Source organism: Rhinolophus sinicus, chromosome 16 (assembly GCF_057876585.1).
Source record: "Rhinolophus sinicus isolate RSI-liver-muscle chromosome 16, RSI-T2T, whole genome shotgun sequence".
In the NCBI taxonomy this organism is placed as follows: Eukaryota; Metazoa; Chordata; class Mammalia; order Chiroptera; family Rhinolophidae; genus Rhinolophus; species Rhinolophus sinicus.
Window position 1 is genome coordinate 137,592,618 of NC_142516.1, and position 22,819 is coordinate 137,615,436.

General features: G+C 37.9%; 1 protein-coding gene across 2 annotated transcripts in view; it reads right to left on the bottom strand.

The window, feature by feature from the left end:
* CUL4A (cullin 4A) overlaps positions 1 to 22,819 on the bottom strand; it is a 56,928-nt gene that overhangs the window by 8,563 nt on the left and 25,546 nt on the right. For both annotated transcript variants that reach the window (XM_088793658.1, XM_088793657.1), the window contains exons 8-16: positions 22,350 to 22,432; positions 18,501 to 18,568; positions 15,888 to 16,006; positions 13,327 to 13,519; positions 8,258 to 8,362; positions 7,816 to 7,926; positions 7,626 to 7,711; positions 6,856 to 6,963; positions 1,533 to 1,646 (exon numbers count right to left, since the gene is read on the bottom strand). In XM_088793658.1, the coding sequence (XP_088649784.1) occupies positions 1,533 to 1,646; positions 6,856 to 6,963; positions 7,626 to 7,711; positions 7,816 to 7,926; positions 8,258 to 8,362; positions 13,327 to 13,519; positions 15,888 to 16,006; positions 18,501 to 18,568; positions 22,350 to 22,432 (987 nt within the window). The remainder of the gene's footprint in view (positions 1 to 1,532; positions 1,647 to 6,855; positions 6,964 to 7,625; positions 7,712 to 7,815; positions 7,927 to 8,257; positions 8,363 to 13,326; positions 13,520 to 15,887; positions 16,007 to 18,500; positions 18,569 to 22,349; positions 22,433 to 22,819) is intronic.

Genomic DNA, 22,819 nt, shown 5'->3' on the forward strand with positions numbered 1-22,819 from the left:
CCGCCTGCTGACGTGCTCTTAATGGCTGGTGATGGAAACACCACCGGAGTGAATGGGCAGAGCATGAGAAAGCACGACAAAATGTGTATGGGGAAGCTGGCAAAAGATCCAGCCAACCCCATTGTTAAAAGAATGAGCAGTGGAAGAAGCACAGATGATCAGACACTGTCAGCCTGGCTTCCCTTCATATACGTGATATCCCTGTGGTATACGTGATAAACACAGACCCAGCTCTGGACCGCACAGAATTCCCTGCCTCTATTCAAAAAGTCCCCACTGCAGAGACTTGCCACATGCAAGCAGTTCTGTGTGGATGACGAAGCATCCTGTGTGAGTGTTTCCTCCTCAGGCCTAGCCACGGAAGGCAAGAACTGTAGTCATGTGATCACCCTGCAGATGTTCAGTTCTGAAGTTGGCAGCTAAGGGGATTGTAATATCTTATACTCTCATAATAAAGACTAGTATGTTTGATTTTATGTATATAACCCAACACAATAACACAATGAAATTATGTATTATATATACACATATATATATATACACACACACACACACATATATATATGTAAAATTGTATATATGTATATACAGTTGACCCTTGAACAATGTGGGGGTTAGGGGCACCAACCCCCATGCAGCTGAAAATCCTGTATAACTACAGTTGGCCCTCTGTATTCGAGGACTGAAAATACAGTTGATCCTTGAACAACACGGCTGAACTGTGTGTATCCACTTACATTTTTTAAAAAAATCTGCATGTAAGTGGACCTGCACAGTTCAAACCTGTGGTGCTCAAGGGTCAACTATATATAATCTATGCTAGTGTATAATCAGGCTAGCAAAATAGGAGTTTTTTATAACTTTTTTGCTTAGTGTACATCGTTGAATTTTATTTACAAAATTGAAGTTAAATGCAAATATGAAGGGACTATTATGTGACAGCCTTCTTTTATCAATACATTGTATGCATTTCTCCTCTTAAATGGATCACTTTTAATAATAGCACTGCAACGAATATTCTTATTCATTAATCCGTGAAAACGTCTTATTAAGATGAGTTCCCAGAACTGGAACTATTGCCACAAAGCGTGTTATCTGAGAAGGTTTGAGATACGTGTGCATTGCAAACCGCCCTTCCTAAAGCTCATGTACTCCTTCCAGCAGGGGGTGAGAGCTGCTGTTTCTTTTAGTTTTAGCCTTTATCAATTTCATAGTCATTTTACTGTATTTTAATTTGCAACCTTCTGATTGTCAGAGAAGCAGAACACATTTTCATGGATATTGATTTTTCAGCCTTGCTTTTATGAGTTGCCTCTCCACATCCTTTGCTTTTCAAACAGGCAGTCTTTTTTATTTTTATTGATTAGAATATTAATCCTTCAACGGTTTAATTTTATTGACCCAGAAAAGCCAGTGTTGAGTTATACTGAATACTCTTTTCCTTTATTTGCTACCAAAGTTCAAACGCAATTTAAAATTCTATTAACATACTTATAAAAATAAAAAACAAATGACATAGAGAAAGAACTTACTTCCTTAAACTCTGCTTTTAAAACAGCATGTCCCAATGTAGTTTGCCATTGAAGTTTTCGACCACTGTGCTTTCCTAGATAAAATGTCTTAAATACTTCCTGAAGTTTAATCATCTGTCAAGCACAGAAAAATAACAAATTTAACTATACTAAACACCATTAATCTGAAGAACCATATATTGTTCAATTTACAATGTTTTTACAATTTTTCACAGCTGAATAAAAAGAACAGTTCTATTTTGACAGATATTTTCCTGTATTCTTTTACTGTGAAAATGTCCACCACTCTAGTACACTGGGTTTCCCTTCACACTGGGATAATGCTTGAACTGGTATTTCCTGTACAAACAGGTTGTATTCCGCAGTCTCCACACCCCACACCGCGCTCCCCTTGGCCAGAGGCCATCCTGAGATGCTGTCTGAAGGCCCAGGTGTACCCTGCCAGGTCTTAGCTCAAGCTCTGAGTCCTAACTGCCCGAGGGCCTCGCGCTGCCTCATCTGTGACCCATGAACTGCGGTCGCGGCAAGGCCCCTGTTGTCGCACTGCAGTGAGGATGAATGGAAAACACTCAGGATGGTGCCTGCACAGGAGGTATGGCATAAGCTAGCCATCATTTTCTTGGAGGGTTTATTACACCTTCCAAACTTTCTGCCAGTTTTTTTATTGCCGTTGTCTCACTTTGAAATTCCTGAGCTGCTCCTTCTCCAGGTGTGCCCGTCCTTTCCCACTCCTGCATCGCTGTTGTTTATGGACAAATGCTCCTATTTCTCTGACAGCATTTCTGTACATGTTCTCATGTACTACCTCTATTCCTTTAACTTCCTTTTGCTCATTATTTTCTTTAGTTCCTTCCACATCTCCGCACCCAGGATCACCAATGGTTTGTGCTCCCAAATCCAATAGCTCTCTTCAGGCTTCATCTTGTGAACACTTTCTTAACACCTTCCCATGCGGCAGCCTCCTCCTGCCCTCCTGACATCCGGGACGCTCACTGTTGGGACTTCCCTGTCTCTGTCTGTAGTCCATGCCTTCTGAATCTTCTTAGATTTGCCTTCCCACCCACTCCACCCACACTGGCACCCCAGGGTCCTGTACTCCTCCCACTTTGCACTCTGGTCATTCCCTTGTCAGTGCCCTTGGCTACTTCCAAGTTCTTCCTAAGAGTAAAATTCTATGGCTCATCAAGGTCCCTTGCCTCTGGAACCTCTGACCCCAAAGGCCTCTCCTACGCCTCCCCTCCCCTGGCTCTCCATGGTCCCTTCCCGCATTTCACTGAGCGCACCACGTCTCATCCGCCCTTAGACTTTCACACGTTTCCTCCACCAGATCCGGGAACCCACCTCCCTAACAATAACTACTCAGGCTTCCTCAGAGAAGCCTTCTCCGATCACTCTTAGCTCTGATACCATTTATAGCAATTTGTGAATATCTCCTCTGGACAGAGAGCTTGAAGAGGGGAGGACCAGGTCTGGGCTTTTCAGTGCTGTACACTCTGCATAGTACTAGCAGGTGCTGAGTGAGTACAAAATACCTGCTGTTCCTGGGCCTGATGGGCCCATTCAGTGCCTCTATGCGTCTGTCAGTGGTGCCCTCTGTCAGAAATGCCTGTCAGCCTCACGTCTACTTGGCAAACTCCTTTTCATGCTTCAAAGCTTAGCTCAATAGTCATAATTACCACATGTACGCATTACCCAATTCCAACAACATCAAATTCTGGGCATAGTATCATTTCATTTCTAAGTATTTTAGTACATATCTAAAAGAGACGGGCTCTTTTAGAAAACATATCTACTATACCATATCACACCTAAATATTAAAAGTCAGTAATATGATAAAACTCTTAATGTATACCTTTCTTAAAAATTATTTCCTTGACATTAATTCCTAGGAGTGGTAATAATGATGATTATAACATAGCAGCAACTAACACTGGGTGCTTACTATGTGCTAATTACCATTCCAGGCTCAAAGTAGATCAAAGACCTAAATGGAAAAGCTAAAACTATAAAAGTCTTAGAAGAAAACATAGGAGTAAATTTTCATGACCTTGGATTTGGCAATAGTATTTTAGATAAATGACACTAAAAGTACAAATAACAATAGAAATAATAAATTAATTGGACTTTATCAAAATTAAAAACTTTTGTGCAAAGGACACGATCAAGAAAATAAAAAGACAACTCACAGAATGGGAGAAGATATTTGCAAATCACATACATGATATGGATCTGATATACAGAATATATAAAGAACTCTTAAAATGAGATATCGATTCACACCCACTAAGATGGCTATGAGCAATAAACAGAAAATAACGAATACTGGTGAGGATGTGGAGAAACTGGAACCCTAGTGTATTGCTGATGGTAATGTAATATGATACATGTATTGTGGAAAACTGGTAGTTGCTCAAAAAATTAAACAGAATTATTATATGACCCAGAAATTCTGCTTCTAGGGATATACCCCAAAGAACTGACCACAGCTATTCAAACAAAAATTGCACTCTTGTTTACAGCAGCATTATTCACAATAGCTGAACGTGATAACAACCCAAGTATCCATTAACGGATGAATGGATAAACAAAGTGTGGTCTACCCATACAACAGAACATTATTCAGCCTTAAAAAGGAATGAATCACTGATACCTGCTACAACATGGATAAACCTCGAGAACATGCTAAGCGAAAGAAGTCAGACACAAAAGGCCACATATCATTCTGTTCACATGAATTGTCCAAATAGGCGAATCCATAGAGAGCGGATTAGTGATTACCAGGAGCTGGGGCTCTGTGTGTGTGTGTGTGTGTGTGTGTGTGTGTGTGTGTACACGCACGCGCACGGTGGTGAGAGGGTGGGAGGTGGAATGGGAGTGATTACTTAATGGGTCCAGGATTTCTGTTTGGGATGATGAAAATGTTCTGAATAAGATAGAGATGACAGTTAAATAACAATGCCACTGAACTGCACACTTTAAAAAGGTAAACTATAGTTACCTCTTACCACAATTAAAAAAATACGGTAAGGTAAGCCTCAAACATCTTTTGCTAGAAAACAAGAAAGTACCCAATAATGCAGGGAGTATGTTGAAAGGACAAGGAACCACTTGAAAAGTACTCCTACCAGCCAATATGGGACAAATTGAGCATCACATAATTAAATAAGAATCCATGAGTTCATACTGTTACAGATAAATAAATAATTAATGGAATAGAAGGGAACACTCTTAGAGTAGAATGCCGATTTCTAAATACAGAGAAATCATGGAGTTAGGAAAAAAAAAATCACTGCTCGTCAAAATAAAAAATGCATGCAGGCAGGATTTAAGCTGGTGAGAGTCTGATGGGGAAATAAGAGGTTTATATAGTCTTGAAATATCTCCCCACAAATTGTTATAAAAGGAAAAATACCAACAATAGAGTGGAGAAACTGGCTAATACCTTAACCAAGTGATTACATGTAACATCACCAATGGGGACAAATGAACAGTGTATGCCTCTGGACGTGATACTGAGAAGAAATGACATCTGCCATGAAGGATTCTGGTTAGATATGCATGACCTGAATTTAATCAAACAAACCCAAACTGAGAGACAATCTATGAAAACTGGACTGTATTTCTAAAACACGTCAGTGTCCTAGAAAAAGAAAGGCTGTGTAGCTGTTATAGATGAAAGGAGAATAAAGAGATGAATAAATGTAATGTGGGGTCCTGCGCTGGATGTGGTACAAGAAAAAAAGCTATAGAAGACAGAGCTGGGACAACGGACAGAATCAGCATATGGCTGTATATTGGATGAAAGTATTACATCAGTGTTAACTGTCTGACTTTGACAACATGCTCTAGTAATGTTTTTGGAACTACCCACCAAAGTAGTAAGGGTAAATTCTATTTTAGTAAGGGTCTATTCGCAAATGGACCAGGAAAAAAATGGCACGCACATACGTGGAAACAGAATGATGAAGCACATGTGGTAGTGCTACAAGAAAAAAATGGGTGAAGGGCACTGGAAATTCTCTGAACTATTCTTACTAATTTCCTATAAGTCTGAACTATTCCAAAATAAGAAGTGAATAAACTTGCAGCCCCATGAGAGAGGCACACCCAGGGTGGAGTCTGCATCCAGCAGAGGTGAAGTGGGGTGAGGAAGTGAGGGAGCGTTTTCTGGTGAAGGTGATTGGGGAGATAAGTCTTAACAAGCTCCAACTGCTGGTGACCGATGGCTTATGGAGGTTTTCTGGAGAAGGAGCTTCCATTTAGAGGATTACATATGTAGGCCTGAGAGGATGAGAGAACTGAGTGGGTTTGGGGCCCACAACTAGTTTAGAATAGAGAGAGTATGACATCCATGTGGGTGAGCAGGGCCATACAGAGCCTTCACATCTAGTAGAAAAACTGGTTAAGATGCTATCACCACTCCCCACATGATGGAGATTCAAGGAGAGAGGGAGACGGGTGATAGGAGCAGTCTTGGATGTTAAGTCTGGGACATCTGAGTACATTCAAGTGGGCAAGTGGACACATAGGCCAGAGGCTGAGAGCTGGTGTGGGCTGAGTTCACAGAGAGGGAATGGGAAGGGAGCTGAGGGGGGATTCTGGAGAATGGTAGCATTTAAGATACAGGTGAAGAAAAAAAACTACAAAAGCAACTGACCAGTGGGTTCAGGAACAAAAGAAAGTTAAGAAATGAATACTGTCTTAGAAATGGAAAAAACAGCTTCAAGGACTGTTGCTGACCCAGGCTCCCAATTTCCACGACTCTGCCTTTCTTTGCCCTTTCTGGAAGGCCCCTCAGCTGGAAAGCCCTCATCCATGCTCATCTTTAATTCACAGATCCCACAATGGAACCAGCCCTTTCCCCACATCACCTGGCATTATAATTAATGGTGCTCGTGTTGTTTCCCCCACTAGATTTTAAGTTCCTGAGCCCGGGATTTTCCCTCCTATCTGCAAATCCCCCGAGTACCCCAAGTCCTCAATAGTACCATTCACAAGACTTGGGCACTGTCTATAATGGAAGGAAAAAATAACCAGACAAGCAGCAGCTACAGCTCGACGAGCAATAACTACTGCAACAAGCGCCTGTGTCAGTGCCCCGTAGATGGTCAGCCAATGGACATAGGTGAGTCAGAAGGAGCTGTGGACAGGGACCAAAGCGATCACTTTGATTTTGGATTGACTGTGTGATTTTAAAAAACTGCTCATTAAATAATTCCTGAAAGATAAGATGGTATACGAGTAACAAGGGAAAAAGTCTATAGTGCTTTGGCAGCACTAATATATTAAAAATAAAGGACAAATAGTCTTTAAAACACTTACTTCTGGAGTTAAATGTACTTCCATAGGTGTGTATGTTGGCCAGTATCCCATCGTAAGTATATTTACTGTTAGATCTATAGAGCCTGGGTCACTTTGATTCTGCATATACTAAAAACAGAAAATCAAGATAAAATAATTATTTTAGGATGTCATAAAAAATAACTAATTTATAAAAAAATGGTATAATTTTCAAAATACAGTTTAACTTGTGTTTGCATTTATTTTAGTCCTTAGAACATATTCTACTGAAGCCACATGTGTTCCAAAGTCACTTGAAATATTTTTTCTTCCACTTTGGTTATGTCACCAATGTAAGGTACCATTAGAGTCACTTAAATCAAAAAATTTTTTATTGGGAATATTGGGGAACAGTATGTTTCTCCAGGGCCCATCAGCTCCAAGTTGTCCTTCAATCTAGTTGTGGAGGGCGCAGCTCAGCTCCACGTCCAGCTGCTGTTTTCAATCTTAGTTGCAGGGGGCACAGCCCACCATCCCATGAGGGAATTGAACCTGGAAACTTGTTGTTGAGAGCTCGCGCTCTAACCAACTGAGCCACCCAGCCGCCCCTTAAATCAAATTTTTGTTATATATTTTTTGGGATTATTTTTCTTTGTCATTGTGAATTTAAGTTCTTTGAATACAATGTAACTTTTAAGGATGAGGATTTTACATAATTTATATAATTATTTACATAATTTACATAATCATTCACATAATTTAAAGTGAGACACTTTTTAAAAACCTGTTTTACTTGGAAAAACACAACTTGCCTGCTTGAAATGGACCATGATGTCCTTGGAGAGCTCCATGTCCTTGAACATGCCTTCCAGTTTGCTGGTGAAAGCAGCACCACACTCTGGGACACAAGTGAGGGGGGGTAAAAACACAGGGGCAACATGTTGTCAGTGCAAAAATTCCTAGCACGGAGGGAGGACAGAACCCCAGGTCCCACATGCTTACCGTGCTTTAGTTTTGACAACATAGATTTTTCTGCATCGACTGAGGCACTTTTTCCAACAAGGAGTCTTTTTGCCAAATCTTTCTTATAAAATGCTTCAAAGACATCTTTACCTATTTATAACCAAATGAGAGCAACACAAAACATCAGACAGTTAATACGCAAATGTTCATGTTAACTGCTGAAAAACCCTAGGAAGTATTTGTTCATTCTGATGCAAACCAGCTCTAATTTCAGTGAATTCGTGTATTAAACTTCCACAAAGGAATACTCTCAATTTAATCAGTGGGAGGCCATCACTCTATTTCCAGTATTAACATGAAAGTGGGAAAGTTTCAGTCAATTTTTCTGAAGAAAATATAGGATCCCAATATGGATATTCTGATTATGTGCATTTTCTATGTGCCCAATGTTAATAAAAATAACATACAGAGTACTTCTCACCGTGAATAAACCTGAATATTATCATGATTTTGTCGAGGATCCTCTCCAGCTCTTCATCTGTTGCTTCTTTATTACCCGCTCTCAATTTTGAATCAACATGCTTTGCTGTGAGATTAAGAGTTTAAATTATTTGCAAAATTAGTATTTGTTATATAATGCATTTTCTAAATAGAAAAAAGGACATACTTAATTTCTAAAAGCAAAATTTGGACAGTAACATTCTGGAGCCTTTCCGAAATCATATATTTAAAAAAAGGCAAATAATGATTTTTTTAAGATATGTACTTTCAAGTCATATAAGAACAAACACTTTAAGTACATTCTTGGATTTCATGACACATTATTGCTCCAGAAACTGGAATGTCCCATCTTCAAGATGTGGTAAAATAAATTCACACAAGACTTTCTTTAAAAGACAGAATTTTTCTCATGGCTTCGCATGGTTATATCCATGGTGACACTCTCTTATACCTGAACACAGGGATTAGAAAAATTCTACTCTGACTTCCTGTTTTTGAGATGACACAAATCAACCATGACCTGGCTTAAGGGAGAACCCAAGACGTCTAAGAAGCCCAAATTCCCAAGAGTTAAACATTCATGTTTAGAAAAACAACAATCCATAAAGTGGCACAAAGGCCAAATTAAATTGCCTTATGAATTTCTTCTGTTGTTGCTTTTATTAGTATTTTTTTATTACAAAATATTCTGAAGATACACAAAAGTAGATAATTGTATAATGAACTCCATCTTCCCATCATCCACCTTTAACAATAATTAACACAAGCCCAATTTTGTATCACTGTCATACCTTTCTTTGCCCTTGCCACCTGTAAATTTTTAAAAATTTTTACTGACTAGTGAAATTCTGTGAATCCTGAAATATATTTTGGTTTTATTATGAAATAATTGTACAAAGTGGCTTTAAAAAAAAACCTGTTTCGTCTTAGAAATAAAAAACCTATTTAGACCAATTACTAGTAAGGAGATTGAATCAGTAATCAAAAACTTCCCAACAAATAAAATTCTAGGACTAGATGGCTTCATTGGTGAAGTCTTCCAAACATTCAAAAAAGAATTAATACCTATCCTCAAACTCTTCCAAAAAACTGGAGGAACAATTCCAAACACATTTTACAAAGCCAGCATTTCCTCCATACCAAAACCAGACAAGGAAACCACACACACACACACACACACACACACACACACAAAATAAAAAAAAAAATTAACAGGCCAATAATACCATTGATGAACATAAATGCAAAAATTCTCAACAAAATATTAGCAAACCAAATTCAACAATACAATAAAAGAATTATAAACCATGACCAAGTGTGATTTATAACAGGTATGCAAGGATGGTTCTGCACATCAAACATCTGCAATCAATCAATATGATATAGCACATTAACATAATGAATGGTAAAAATATGATTGTTTCTATACATGCAGAAAACACATTTGGTAAAATTCAACATCCATTTATGATAAAAACTCTCAACAAAGTGGGCATAGAAGGACGTACCTCAACATAAACCCATAGCTAACATCATGCTCAACAATAAAAAGCTGAATGCTTTTCCTCAAAGATCAAGAACAAGACAAGGATGCCCACTCTCGCCACTTTTATTCAGCATTGTATCGGAAGTCCTAGCCACAGCAATTAGGAAGAAATAAAAGGTATCCAAACTGAAAGGGAAGAAGTAAAACTGTCACTATTGGCAGACGTGATACTATATATAGAAAACCCAAAAGACCATGAAAAATTTGTTAGAATAAATGAATCCAGTGAAGTCACAGGATACAAACTCAATACACAGAAACTTGTGGCTATACACTAATAAACTATCAGAAAACAATAATTTACAATTATATCAAAAAGAATAAAATAGGAATAAATTTAACTAAGGCAGTGAAAACTGTAAGACACCAATGAAAGAAATTAAAGACACAAATAATGGAAAGATATTCCATGCTAGGGATTGGAAGAAGTAACACAGTTAAAATGTTAATACTACCCAAAGCAATCTACAGATTCAGTGTAATCCCTACCAAAATTCTAACGGCATATTCCTAGAACAAATAATTCTAAAATGTATATGGAACCTCAAAAGACCCCAAACAGCCAAAGCAATCTTGAAAAAGAACAAAGCTGGAGGACTCATGCTGCCTGACTTCAAGCTATACTACAAAGCTATAGTAATCAAAACAATATGGTATAGGAACAAAAACAGACACATAGAACAATGGAACAGAACTGAGGTCCCAGAAATAAACCCACACATACGTGGACAATTAATTTACGACAAAGGAACCAAGAATATGTAATGCGGGAGAAAGGACAGTCTCTTTAATAAATGGTGTTGGGAAAACTGGACAGCCACATTGTGGAAGAATGAAAATAGACCACTATCTTACACCATACACAAAAATTAAGTGTAAGACCTGAAACCATAAAATTCCTAGAAGAAAACAGGAGGTAAGCTCCTTGACACCAGTCTTAGTGCTGTTTTTGTGGATCTGATTCCAAAGGCAAGGAAAACAAAATAAAAAAATAAACAGGACTACATCAAACAAAAAAGCTTCTGCACAGTGAAGAAAACCATCATCAAAATGAAAAGGCAACCTACTGAATGGGAGAAGACATTTGCAAATCATACTTTGGATAATATCCAAAATATATAAAGAAGTCATACAACTAAACAACAACAACAAAAACAATCAATGGGCAGAGGATCTGAGTAGACATTTTTCCAAAGATGGTCAACAAACACATAAAAAGATGTTCAACATCATTATTAGGGAAATGCAAATTAGAACCACAATGAGATATATATCACTTCACATCTGTTAGAATGGCTATTATCAAAAAGATAAGAAATAACAAATGTTGGAGAAGATACAGAAAAAAGGGAATCCTCGTACACTGCTAGTGGGATTGTAAATTGGTGCTGCCACTATGAAAAACAATATGGAGATTCCTCAAAAAAATTAAGACTAGAACCATCATACGATTCAGCAATTCCACTTCTGGGTACTTATGTGAAGAAACCCAAAACACTAATTTGAAAAGATGTATGCAACCCTATGTTCACTGCAGCATTATTTACATTAGACAAGATATAGAAACAACCCAAGTGTCCATCAGTGGATGAACAGATAAAGAAGATATGAGGGTACCAAAAAAATGTATACACATTTTAGGAAAGGAAAACTGTATTAAAATTGTAATGCTCATATATACCGATAACAAAAAATGAATACAAGTCACGTTTGACTTCTGCAATTACAAGAGGTGCTCAAAGTGGTTACCATCAGCATCCAGACACATCTGATTACCGCAAACTACTGCTTGAGCAACATTGACCAAAGTGTCCACCTGTATACATTTTTTGGCACTTCCGATATATATGTGTATGTGTGTGTGTGTGTATACAGAGGGTGCCAAAAAATGTATACACATTTTAAGATAAAAATATATACATTTTTTTGGCACATTTTTTGGCATCCCCAGTATATACATGTACATATACCGGGGTGCCAAAAAAATGTATATACGTGACTTGTATTCATCTTTTGTTACTGGTTTTGTTTTGTTATATATTGAGTATTACAAATTACAATTTTAATACAGTTTTTCCTTTCTTAAAATGTGTATACATTTTTTTGGCACCTTCTGCAAATATATAAACAATGTAATACTACTGTCATACAAAAGCATGAAGTCTCACCATTTATGACAACATGGACTTTGAGCATATAATGTTAAGTGGTGAAGGGGGGTCAATTGCATGGTCATGGATGGTTATTAGACTTTAAGGGGTGATCACTTTGTAGTGTATACAGATGTCAAATTATAATGTTGTACACCTGAAACTTATTTTAAAATTAAAAACACTCACTATAAATTTATAGCAGTCAAGAAATTGTGGTACTGATATAAAGATAGACATAGATCAATGGAAAAGAACAGAGTCCAGAAACAGGCCTAGTTGATTTTCAATAAAAGTGTCAAAACAATTCAATAGGGAAAAGAATATTTTTCAACAAACGGTGCTGGGTCAATTGGATATCCACATGGCAAAGAGTGAAGCTGAACTGCTACCTCACACCACATTCTAAAATGAACTCAAAATGGATCATAGACTTAAATGTAAGAACTAAAACTATAAAACTTCTAGAAAATACAGGAAAAAAAATCAGTGACCTTGGGGTAAAGATTCATTAGGTTGGTGCAAAAGTAACTGCGGTTTAACAGGTTAAAAATAATTGTAAAAACCGCAATTATTTTTGCACCAACCTAATAAATAGAACACAAAGAGCACGAAGTATAAAAAATACATAAAATTGACTTCGTTAACATTAAAAAATTTACTCTTCAAATACACTTTTAAGGAATTAAAACACACGCTACAGACTGGGAGAAAATGTTTGCCATCATGTCTGATAAAGGAAGACTCATATCAAGTGTGTATGTATATTAAAAAAACAAACACCAACTGTTTGATCTTAAAATATGCTCTTTTGAGATCCCATCCAATTTATCCTATTTTAATACTGATTAGAGGATACAAAGATAGTGACTAAATAGTTAAGTATTATCTAGAGCTTGGTAAAGTTATCCTCATAACACACAGGCATCATATACAACAAACCTTCTCAATCCAATTTCCGAGCAGAAATTACTTGCTTGTAATCAAGACAGAGAACCAATACAAAATACAGCTCTGGAGCTGCTAGAACAGGAAATGCACACTAGAATGAATCTTTATCATCCCTTCTTTTGTGAAGTCAAGCCTCATTTTTTACAGAATTACTACTACATTCTCCCTTATGGAAATACAATGTACTTATATACATACATACATATGTATGTATGTATATAATATATACATATGCACACAATGTGTACATGGTTTTTTGAAAAATTTATCCCCTAATAAGGTGTGATACAAATCCTTCCCCTACCCTTCCCGTAAGAAACTTGAATATTTTGAGAAAAAGTTTGCCTGAGCTATACCTTATTTTCCCATATTAAAAAAATATATAGAAATATGTTTTTCTACCGATCAGTTCTGCGGGCTTATTTGGCCTCTTGTTGATAAACGTTTCAAAGGATTCCTTCATCAAGTTGATGAACTTCTCATTCCTCTGAAAGCACACTTCTATCACGTGGTCCACTCTGTCCTTAAAATCCAGCAGGTCCTGCACCATATCTTTATCTTTTTCAGGATTGATAACAATTGTTGTCCCAAAAGTCTACAAGAACAAACACACACAGTCATCAACAGGTTTATGATACCACACATTATTTTCTCCTGCTATCAAACAATCATGAGAGTTTAAAAGTTTCACAAATTCAGTCTGCATTCTAAAAATTAAGTGAATACTGTAGTGCCCCATTATCCTCGGGGAATATGTTCCAAGACCCCAAGTGGATGCCTGAAACCGTGAAGATTACCAGACCCTATATATATACTATGTTTTTTCCTATATGTACATATACTTTATAATAGCTTCTCTCTGGCATATCTGATTGCCAGCATCACTACTCTTACGCTTTAGGCCATTATTAAGTAAAATCAGGGTTAACTGAACAAAAGCACTGATATCATGACAGCTTACTAAGTGACTAATGCATGGGTAATATATACAGCATGGATACACCGAACAAAAGGTTGATTCATGTCCCAAGTGGGATTGAGCAGGACAGCATGAGATTTCACCATGCTGTTCATTCAGAATGGCTTGCAATTTCAAATTTATGAATTGCTTATTTCTTGAATTTTAATTTACATTTAATGTTTTTGGAATGCAGTTGACTGTGGGTAACTAAAAAAAGCACAGGAAGTGAAACAGCGGATAAGGGAGGGGACTACTGCATACAATTAATGCTTTAGCATTACAATTATGCTTCTGGAAGAATTTATAAATTACTGGGAATATTTCCATTGCTTTTTAAAGAACTTTTACTTATAAATTTCTCAAACAGAAATGAATTCCTGTTAACCCAATACACCTATTTGGATTTCTTGACTACTTTATTTCTCCTTCACTTCTAACTATAGTTTTTTAGCTTGTATTTTTAATTCAAAAATAACTATATTAAACACTACTAAAGGTCTGTATGCAACAATAGCTGAGGATACAAACTACCAGCTGAAGAGGTGTTGTATACAATTAATAGTCAATGTAATATATGTTTTTTGAAAAAGTGGTCTTTGGTATACACTTATACTTACCCATCATACATGCATCATACATGCATGTGGAAGCAGATTATTAGTGAAAAGGTACAAATGAAATTGGTATAAATGCCTTTTGGAGAGGGACACTGTATGACCACAAGTGGGACCTACTTCTCACTCTGTACCCTGTGTACTGACTGCATTTGAAAACAATGTACACGCACTGCAAGGATCAGCTCTATTTTGATAATGGCATAGCGTGCTGAGTGTAATCTCCTATTTTGTTATAGTGTAACTGACTAGCATGAATGGATACTCAGGAAGGGTGGTTACATCACTGATTTTTACTACCCATACTGAAAATTGCAAAGATGAACTTTTTGTGTTCAGCACCTGTTCCTGTTCCCTAAGGAGTACTCGTTGGCAAAACCCTAAATCTCCGTTAGCCTTTCCTTAATGTAAAGCTCTGTTGCTGATCCAGCCTAAGTCACTTAAGACTTTTAGCTCAACATCACTGTATAGAATCTTGGGGTGGCCGTGTGCGTGCGTGTACAAACTTTCCACATGTCGATTAATATACAACTTCAGGCCTGATTATTCCATAAAGCAGCATGAAAGCTTTATCTTTTTTATTTAATTGAAATTTTTCTTCTGATAATTATAGACTCACATGCAGTAGAAATGGTGAAGAGATCCCTGTACACTTTGTCTATTTTTCTCCTGATGGTAACATCTGGCAAAACTACAGAGCAGCGCCACAACCAAGATACGGGTATTGGTATAATACAATCTACCCATCTTACCCAGGTAGTTCCACTTTTACCTCTAACTCATTTGTGTGTGGATTAAGTTCTCCAGACTTTATCACCTGTGCAGGTTTGTGTACCCATCACCCATCACCACGGTCAAGACACCAAACATTCCAGCACCATAAGGATCCCTCTTATTGCCTTTTTATAACCATAAACATATATACACATGCATGCAACAGAAACATACAAGTGTACGTTTCAATAATAAATTCTGGATTGCTAGGAAATTAACATATACCCCATCCTGATGTACCAAAATGTGTAATAGTTCTTACTGTGCAAAGGCATGATACCATGTTTGAAAAGCAGATTCACAAAAATCACTACATTTTAAAAATCATGATTGTAGAATTAAACTTATTAATTTATGCTGATAAGAAACAGCCAAACAGCAGCCTTTTAAGTCATGTTTACACTCAGAAGGGTGTTATCTTTAAAAAAAGTTTGCACAAGTGATCTGGAACGAAATGGAAGACTACTATCTACCTGATTACCTGCAATGGAAAAACAGAGGTACCTCCAAACAGTCCAGTTCCCTCTGCCAGGGCATTGCCGTCTCCTTGCAATGGGCCACCCACCCCGGCGCAAAGCACAGCTAGCATCACTGTCAAGACAAACCCCACACACCTTGATGTACTCGCTCCAGTGCTGCAGCAGGATCTGCTGCCCGCCCTTCACTCGGCTGAACAGCTGGTACATCTGAGTGAGGTCGGGCACTCTGTTCTCATCAAGCAGGTGATCAAGCCCTGAGACCACACGGTAAATATTAGCATATCACATCAGTAAGTCAGTGAGAATAAAAATTAAACTGGAATATAGTGTGCATCACAAAAAGGTTAATATGTAATTAAGAAATTTAGGGAATATTGCTTATTTCTATATAGGCAAGTTGGTCTAATGCAATATCTGAGACAGATCCTATTAGGTGAATCTTATTTTTCAGACCATGCTGGGAGACGTATTTTTTATTTTTTCACGTCACTAAAGCAGCAGTGATCTGAAAAACACTCACACCAACTCTTTGACCTGGGAGGTTTGTGATTCCAAGTTACTTCTGATTTAGTCCATCAGTCTGAAAGTGTATTTGTCAAAGGATAAGTTATCAAATCTAATCTTTTAACTGATTAATTTTACTCACATATATAATAAACTGAGAGAAAAACATTTATTATTTATCAGATATTGAAGTACTTTAACACAGCATTTTACAGGTTTTTTCCTGTTTTAGCTTTTAAATGCCTACAAAGATTTTCTAAAACCATACCACAATCAGAACTTTCCAGAAATTTTCTAAATACCTGCTCTATGATACCAATGGAGACACAGCTAAGTGTGAGAATCTGAACTACTCATGTTACTTCGTAAAGCTGCAGATTCCTCTTCAAACGGGCACAATGTCCACACATTGAAGGTGGTTTAAAGATGTGCACAAATGCACTGTAGGCTGGAGTTACAGATCCTTAACAAGGCTCCAAAGTTTGTTATTTCTCTAAATTATATTTTGATCTATTGATCTACTTTATTTTATAATTTATCTTACTGAAAACCTAATGTCTTCTTTAGGAATTCAAAAATTACAGTTTTCTGTTTTAAATGCCTCTAAAAACACTTAGGTATTTTATTAGAAAGCGCCTACATACATATAATTCACCAATTTCTTGAAAAAAATCACGAGAATTTTTATTTACTCGAAGTTCCTTTTTTTATGACTCATTTTTTAAAAATACATAGTATGAATTCCAAATGCACTTTAAGTGGACGTTAAATTAAGATCTCATTCATGTACAATCATACCAGCTGTGTACGTTTCAATGCAGTATAAGTAGAAAGACATCCAGATTTGACCCTAGCTCTCAACTTATGAGCTGTGACTTGAGGCACCAATGTCAAGCTGTTTTGAGCCTCAGTTTTCTTATTTGTGAAATGGGGTAATTACTTTACAGGGTTGTTCAAGGACTAAAAGATATTTACACAAAGCATAAGGAGTGCTGAATAATGCTAATTCTCTTCCCTTTTGGCATTATTCTGGTTCCACTTGGAAGTCCTACTTTTAGGTATCTCATTAGAGATACTACTACTATCTGGCAAAACAGAATCCAAACCACAATCTATTTGGGTATTATTTAGAGCCTTTCCAAAATTAAACTTTAAGGTTTCTGGGAGTGGGGCTCTAGAAGAGGGTAAATGGGGTCTAATATATGGTGATAGAAAGAGAACTGACGCTGGGTAGTGAACACACAATGTGAGATATAGATGATGTATTACAGAATTGTACACCTGAAATCTATGTAACTTTACTAACAATTGTCACCCTAATAAACTTTAATTTAAAAAACAAACAAACAAAAACACACAAAAGAAACCAAAAAAACTTAAAGGTTTCCAATACCTTGTAACAGATCCTATAGTTCCAAAATGACTTTCAAATGGTAACATTAAATACTTATAAAACATAACATTAAGTACTACAGTGTTGTAAAAGGTTAAACTGTGCTCATTATAATTTCCAGAGACTTGAGCACAATTTAAAGGGTAGAAATAAAAAAAAGATACAGATTGAAGAATATATCATTATACACTAGTATAGGCTATATGAAGCAGTCTCACTGTTGGTGCAAAGCACCAACGTTTGAATTACTCTTTAACAAAGCTTTAAGATCACAAGGGGAATGTAAAATGAGAGGTAGAACTGTACAGTTAGCAATATAATGTATTTTATTTTCTGTTTGCTTGTTTTTCTAGGATAATCAGGACAAAAAAGTGTACTCTGGCTCAAGCAGACCACATATTTGGCAGTTCATCTGACACTCAGCCAATCGAGTGCATGGGGAGGAAGCCCACGAGAATCTAACAGCCTGTCCAACTGTACATCTACACCCGCAGGAGCATTCTGCGCATCACCTGTGTGTCAGAATGTGAATGACACAACGAAGGACGACGACTCTTATGTCAGGACCTACCTGCAAGCTGTCTGTAGTCTAGAGGGTCTCTTGGAACCTTTTAGCCTGGATAGTATTTAATGTGATTTCAACATAAATTGTAGTTCTACCACATGCCTTTCAATATCTCTCTTAACTAATTTCTCAAGGGCTAATATGTTCATTATTTTTAATGATTTTTAGTGATCGTCTTATTACAATAACAAATGTCCTTACACTATTATTTATGTTTTACTTACTTTCTTAACGAATTAAGAGCTATCATTCAGTTTAATTGACACAAGAGTTAGGAAAAATCTACCTTTCTGCAGAATTGCTGTTAAATGTTCTCCTAATAGCTGTTTTTCCACACAAGCAATCAGTGGTTTCCTATATAAGGCAAAAAGAGAACGTGTCAGAAGTTAAAGGAGACACTTTAGTTAGTTGTAAAAGATGGGTGTGGGGGGGGGGTTACTGTCTACACAGACATAGTATGGAGTCAATCAGAAACCAAAGGCTTATAGAACAAGCATTTCCCTCACACAAGGACAGTCATTACTGTTTTAATACAGACAGAAGTATTTCTAAAAGCAATTTACTGAATAACATAAATAGACTAATGGATCCAGGGAAAAGGGAACAACGGCAGACAGGCAAGTGTGCCACAGCTTCCAATAAAAGTAGGCCCCTATGCTTGACTGGCAGTTGGCATTTTTCGAATTTCAGTTTTGTCCTCCATATGTACATTACTTCCTGGACCGCTGTCAAATTTCTGCCCTCATCTTCCACCAATCCCTTTTCCAGGTCCCATAAAATACCCTCTTCTGCTGCTATGGCTATGTCTCTCTGTCCTCGCTTCTTTCTGCCTGCTTTCTCCCATTATCACTTATCAAAATCCAACTTATCATAGAAGCTCCTTCATGATGTCCAAGCTACGTGTCACACAGAACAGGATATCTCAAAATCTGGACATGCAGCAAGTGTGACTGCCATAACTACAAGGACACAAACAACCATTCTTCCTGGGTTTGTTACACGGATTTCTTTTTTTTTTTTTAAAGGATCAGAGCATCTGCTTTATTCTGAGGATTATTGATTTTGGCCATCTTCCCAAATGCCTTCATTTTATAAGGAACTTTTCAATGTACCATAATTAAACCTCACAGCAACCCCAGAGAAAGGCACAACGAAATGAGAGTCCAGTTCAGCGAGTCAGCATTCCATTCTGCTTCCAGGAAAGGGAGCAGTGAGACAGGTAAGGGGAGACAGAGGGCACAGTGAGGAAAATGTCAGAGGGACAGCAAGCCAGTCGCTGCTGCTGCTGCTTTTCCTCTTAACAGCTTTACTGAAATACAATTTACATATCATAAAATTCACCAACCTAAAGTATACAACTGAATGGATGTCAGTATATGTATAGAATCGTAAATGATGTATCTTTAGAACATTTTCATCACCCTAAAAGAAACTTCACACCCATCAGAACGCTGATTCCCTCCATCCATCCTCCCTGCCTCCTAGTCCAAGGCAACCAGTAATTTCTACACATTTGCCTGTTCTGCACCTTTCCTATGAATGGGATTGTACAACATATGACTTCTGTATCTGGTTTCTTTCACTTAGCATAGTGTTTTTAAGGTTCATCCATGTTGTAGCATGTTTCAGTACTCCATTCTTTTTTATTGCCACATAATATTCTACTGTATGAGTATGTTTATCCATTCATCAGCCAACAATGGGTTGTTTCCACTTTTTTACTATTATGAGTAATGCTGCTATGGACATTTGTTTACAAGTTTCGTATGGATGTCTGTTTTCATTTCTCTATTTAGGAATAGAACTGGTATATTGTAGAAACATACAGTATTAGGTTGGTGTAAAAGTAATTGTGGTTTAAAAGGTTAAAAACAATTGCAAAAACCACAATTACTTTTGCACCAACCTAATAACTCTGCGTAGCATTTTAAGGAACTACCAAATTATTTTCCACAGCGGCTGCCCCATTTGACATTCCCACCAGCAATATACAAGGGTTCCAATTTCTCCACATCTTCACCAATGATTTTTACTGCTTGCGTTTTTTATTATAACCATCTTGGTGGGTGTTAAGTGGTATATTCACTGTGGTTTTGATTTGCATTTCCGGGATGACTAACAATAAGGAGCAGCTCTTCATGCGCTCACGGAATCACCGCTTCTTGACAGTTTATGGTCTAGGCTTCCCTTCTGCAGGTTGAGAAACCCCGCCACGGTTTTCATTCTAACAGTTCATGCAGTGCCTACCAAAGCCAAGGTGCTGGGAAAGGTTGTGGGCCAAGGGGTAGATGATACTCAGAGGTACCAGGAGCTCAGGAGCAGTCCTGGGGAATGAACTGCAGCAGCTGAGTCCCCAAAGACTGATTTCATAAACTACTGTGACAATTCACTGATTTGCAATAAAAGACTTCCCGCCACAGCATCTAGTGATTTCAACTAACAGGAGAGCAGGTCCAATGCTGAGAGGCAAAGTCCTGGGGGAACACAGGACCCAGCCCATGCTAGGGCAGAGGCGGCAGGGTGAGCTGGCCGCGGCTCAGTGACAGGGTGGGGCGCAAAGCACAGCAGAGAGGAATACACTGCTGCTCTCAAGCACACTCCTCATCATACTGCCGTCTGCTGTGCTGTGACTGAAGGCACGTGGGACTTGGGGCCTTACGACTAGGAGGGGCTCAGAGCCCAGCCCTAAGACTGCTGCAGCCAGCTTCCCTCGGTCTCCTTCTTCTCTCTTTGAAAATTCTGTTTTATTCTAAATAAAACCAGCATGACTGTAGAAGCCACCTCAGTCGGTGCTCCTCATAGCCCTCCACCATCCATACCTGAGCCTGGAGCTGAACCACCCTTCTGTCTAGGGTTCCTTTGCTTAAATAATCTACGTATACTTCTAAGCAATGTATTTTTAAATATTGGGGGGAGGGGTTTAAAATGCAGCATCTATATAAAAAAGTATAGGAATCTCGTATGAGAGTCAAGAAAGGAACCACTGTGTTCGCCATGCCAGCAGCCCCTGCGTAGCCAGCCCCACCTCCATCCTGAAGCCTGTTTGCAATTCCCTACATGATTTATATATATCTCCCTAGTTAGTACGCTGTCTAGCTTGGCCTGTTCTTGAACTTCATACATATAAATGGAATGGTATATGGAAATTATCATCAATAGAAAAAAATGTAGTAGACACTCCACAAAGACTTTTATTCTTCCGTGACTTGACCTACTGGCAAGACACTACTCATAATTTCCGCCTTGGCTTTTCAGACCCTGTGCTGTTTGCCTGGTACCTCTCCTCTGTCTGCTTCCAGCCCCTGTAGTCCCTCCTCCTCCCCAGGTGAATGGCAGCATCCCCACATATCCCTGAGCAACCTTGTCCTGGCTTCAGCTCAACTGTCACCTCTCTGTACATCTGGGATTCCCACAGGCGTCTCAAACTCAACATGTCTAAAAGTGACTTCATCTTTTCTCTTATGACCCCTCTTATTTTCTATATGCTCAAACTGTCATAATTTTGTCCCTTTCATCTTCTCTGCCCTCTTCCCCACCAATGAGTCAATAAGTTCTGCACATTTTATCACTTTAATCTCTCTTAAAAACATCCATTTATTTTCTATTCCTTAACTGGCTCCCATTTCTTTTCTATCTACCATCTATAGAAATAGATTTCTATTTTATTTCTTCTCCCTTGAAGAAATATTATGTGCTGACGCAGACATTCACAAAGAAAAGATTTTCCCTTTTACTTTTCCCTAGCTACTCAGCCAATCTCAGGTTTAGAGGAAAATAAGTTAGATGAGAGAGAATAATGTGACTGAGTACCATAAAAAAAAGTTACAGCTATATTAGATGTCTAACATCAAAACTGCCTAATATTCTATTATATCCCATTAACATAAATAGAATCCCTTGTCTCAAAACCCAAAGATGCCAAGTATCTGGACAATAACTCATGACAGGGCACTTAGGAAGTGTATCTTCTAAGTGCTGAATAATCACAACATAAGCAAAATGTGCTAAGAGCAAAAATACTCTCAGATAGCACTGAACGAATCTACAAAGATACCATTTATTTCAATAACCAGCCAGGAAAAGGTTTTCTCTATGATCAAATTGCAAAAAAACTAAATAAATTAACAGTACTCACTGTGTGCTGTGGTCTAAATACGTGATTACTCGGTCTCCTTCTTCCTCTAAACGTTTACTTACATGGTTAAGATATTCCGGAACCTTCCAAACAAAACATTTAACCACATCAGTAACAAAAAGATTCTTGATTTCACCCAAGAAGCTGAAATACTGTTTTCCTTACGAAATCTTTTTTAAAAAGCAGAATATATGTTCAAGTCAAATATTAACATAGATTAATGGGGGTTGTGGATGGTAAAGTGGGAAGTGTATGTGGGGCGGGGTGCGATACAAGAAACATTTCCTTAAACTCAATTCTGGAGATTAAAATAAACTCTAGAATAAGGGCCAGGGCAGCACTGCATTGTCATGCCCTGTCCACAGTGAAGTCCTAGGGTCGATGCCACAGGTTCCTCCATCACTGAGGCCCCATGGACAGGTGCGCAGCAGCACCTGGGTCAGAAGCTATGAGCCTAATGGCACCTCGTG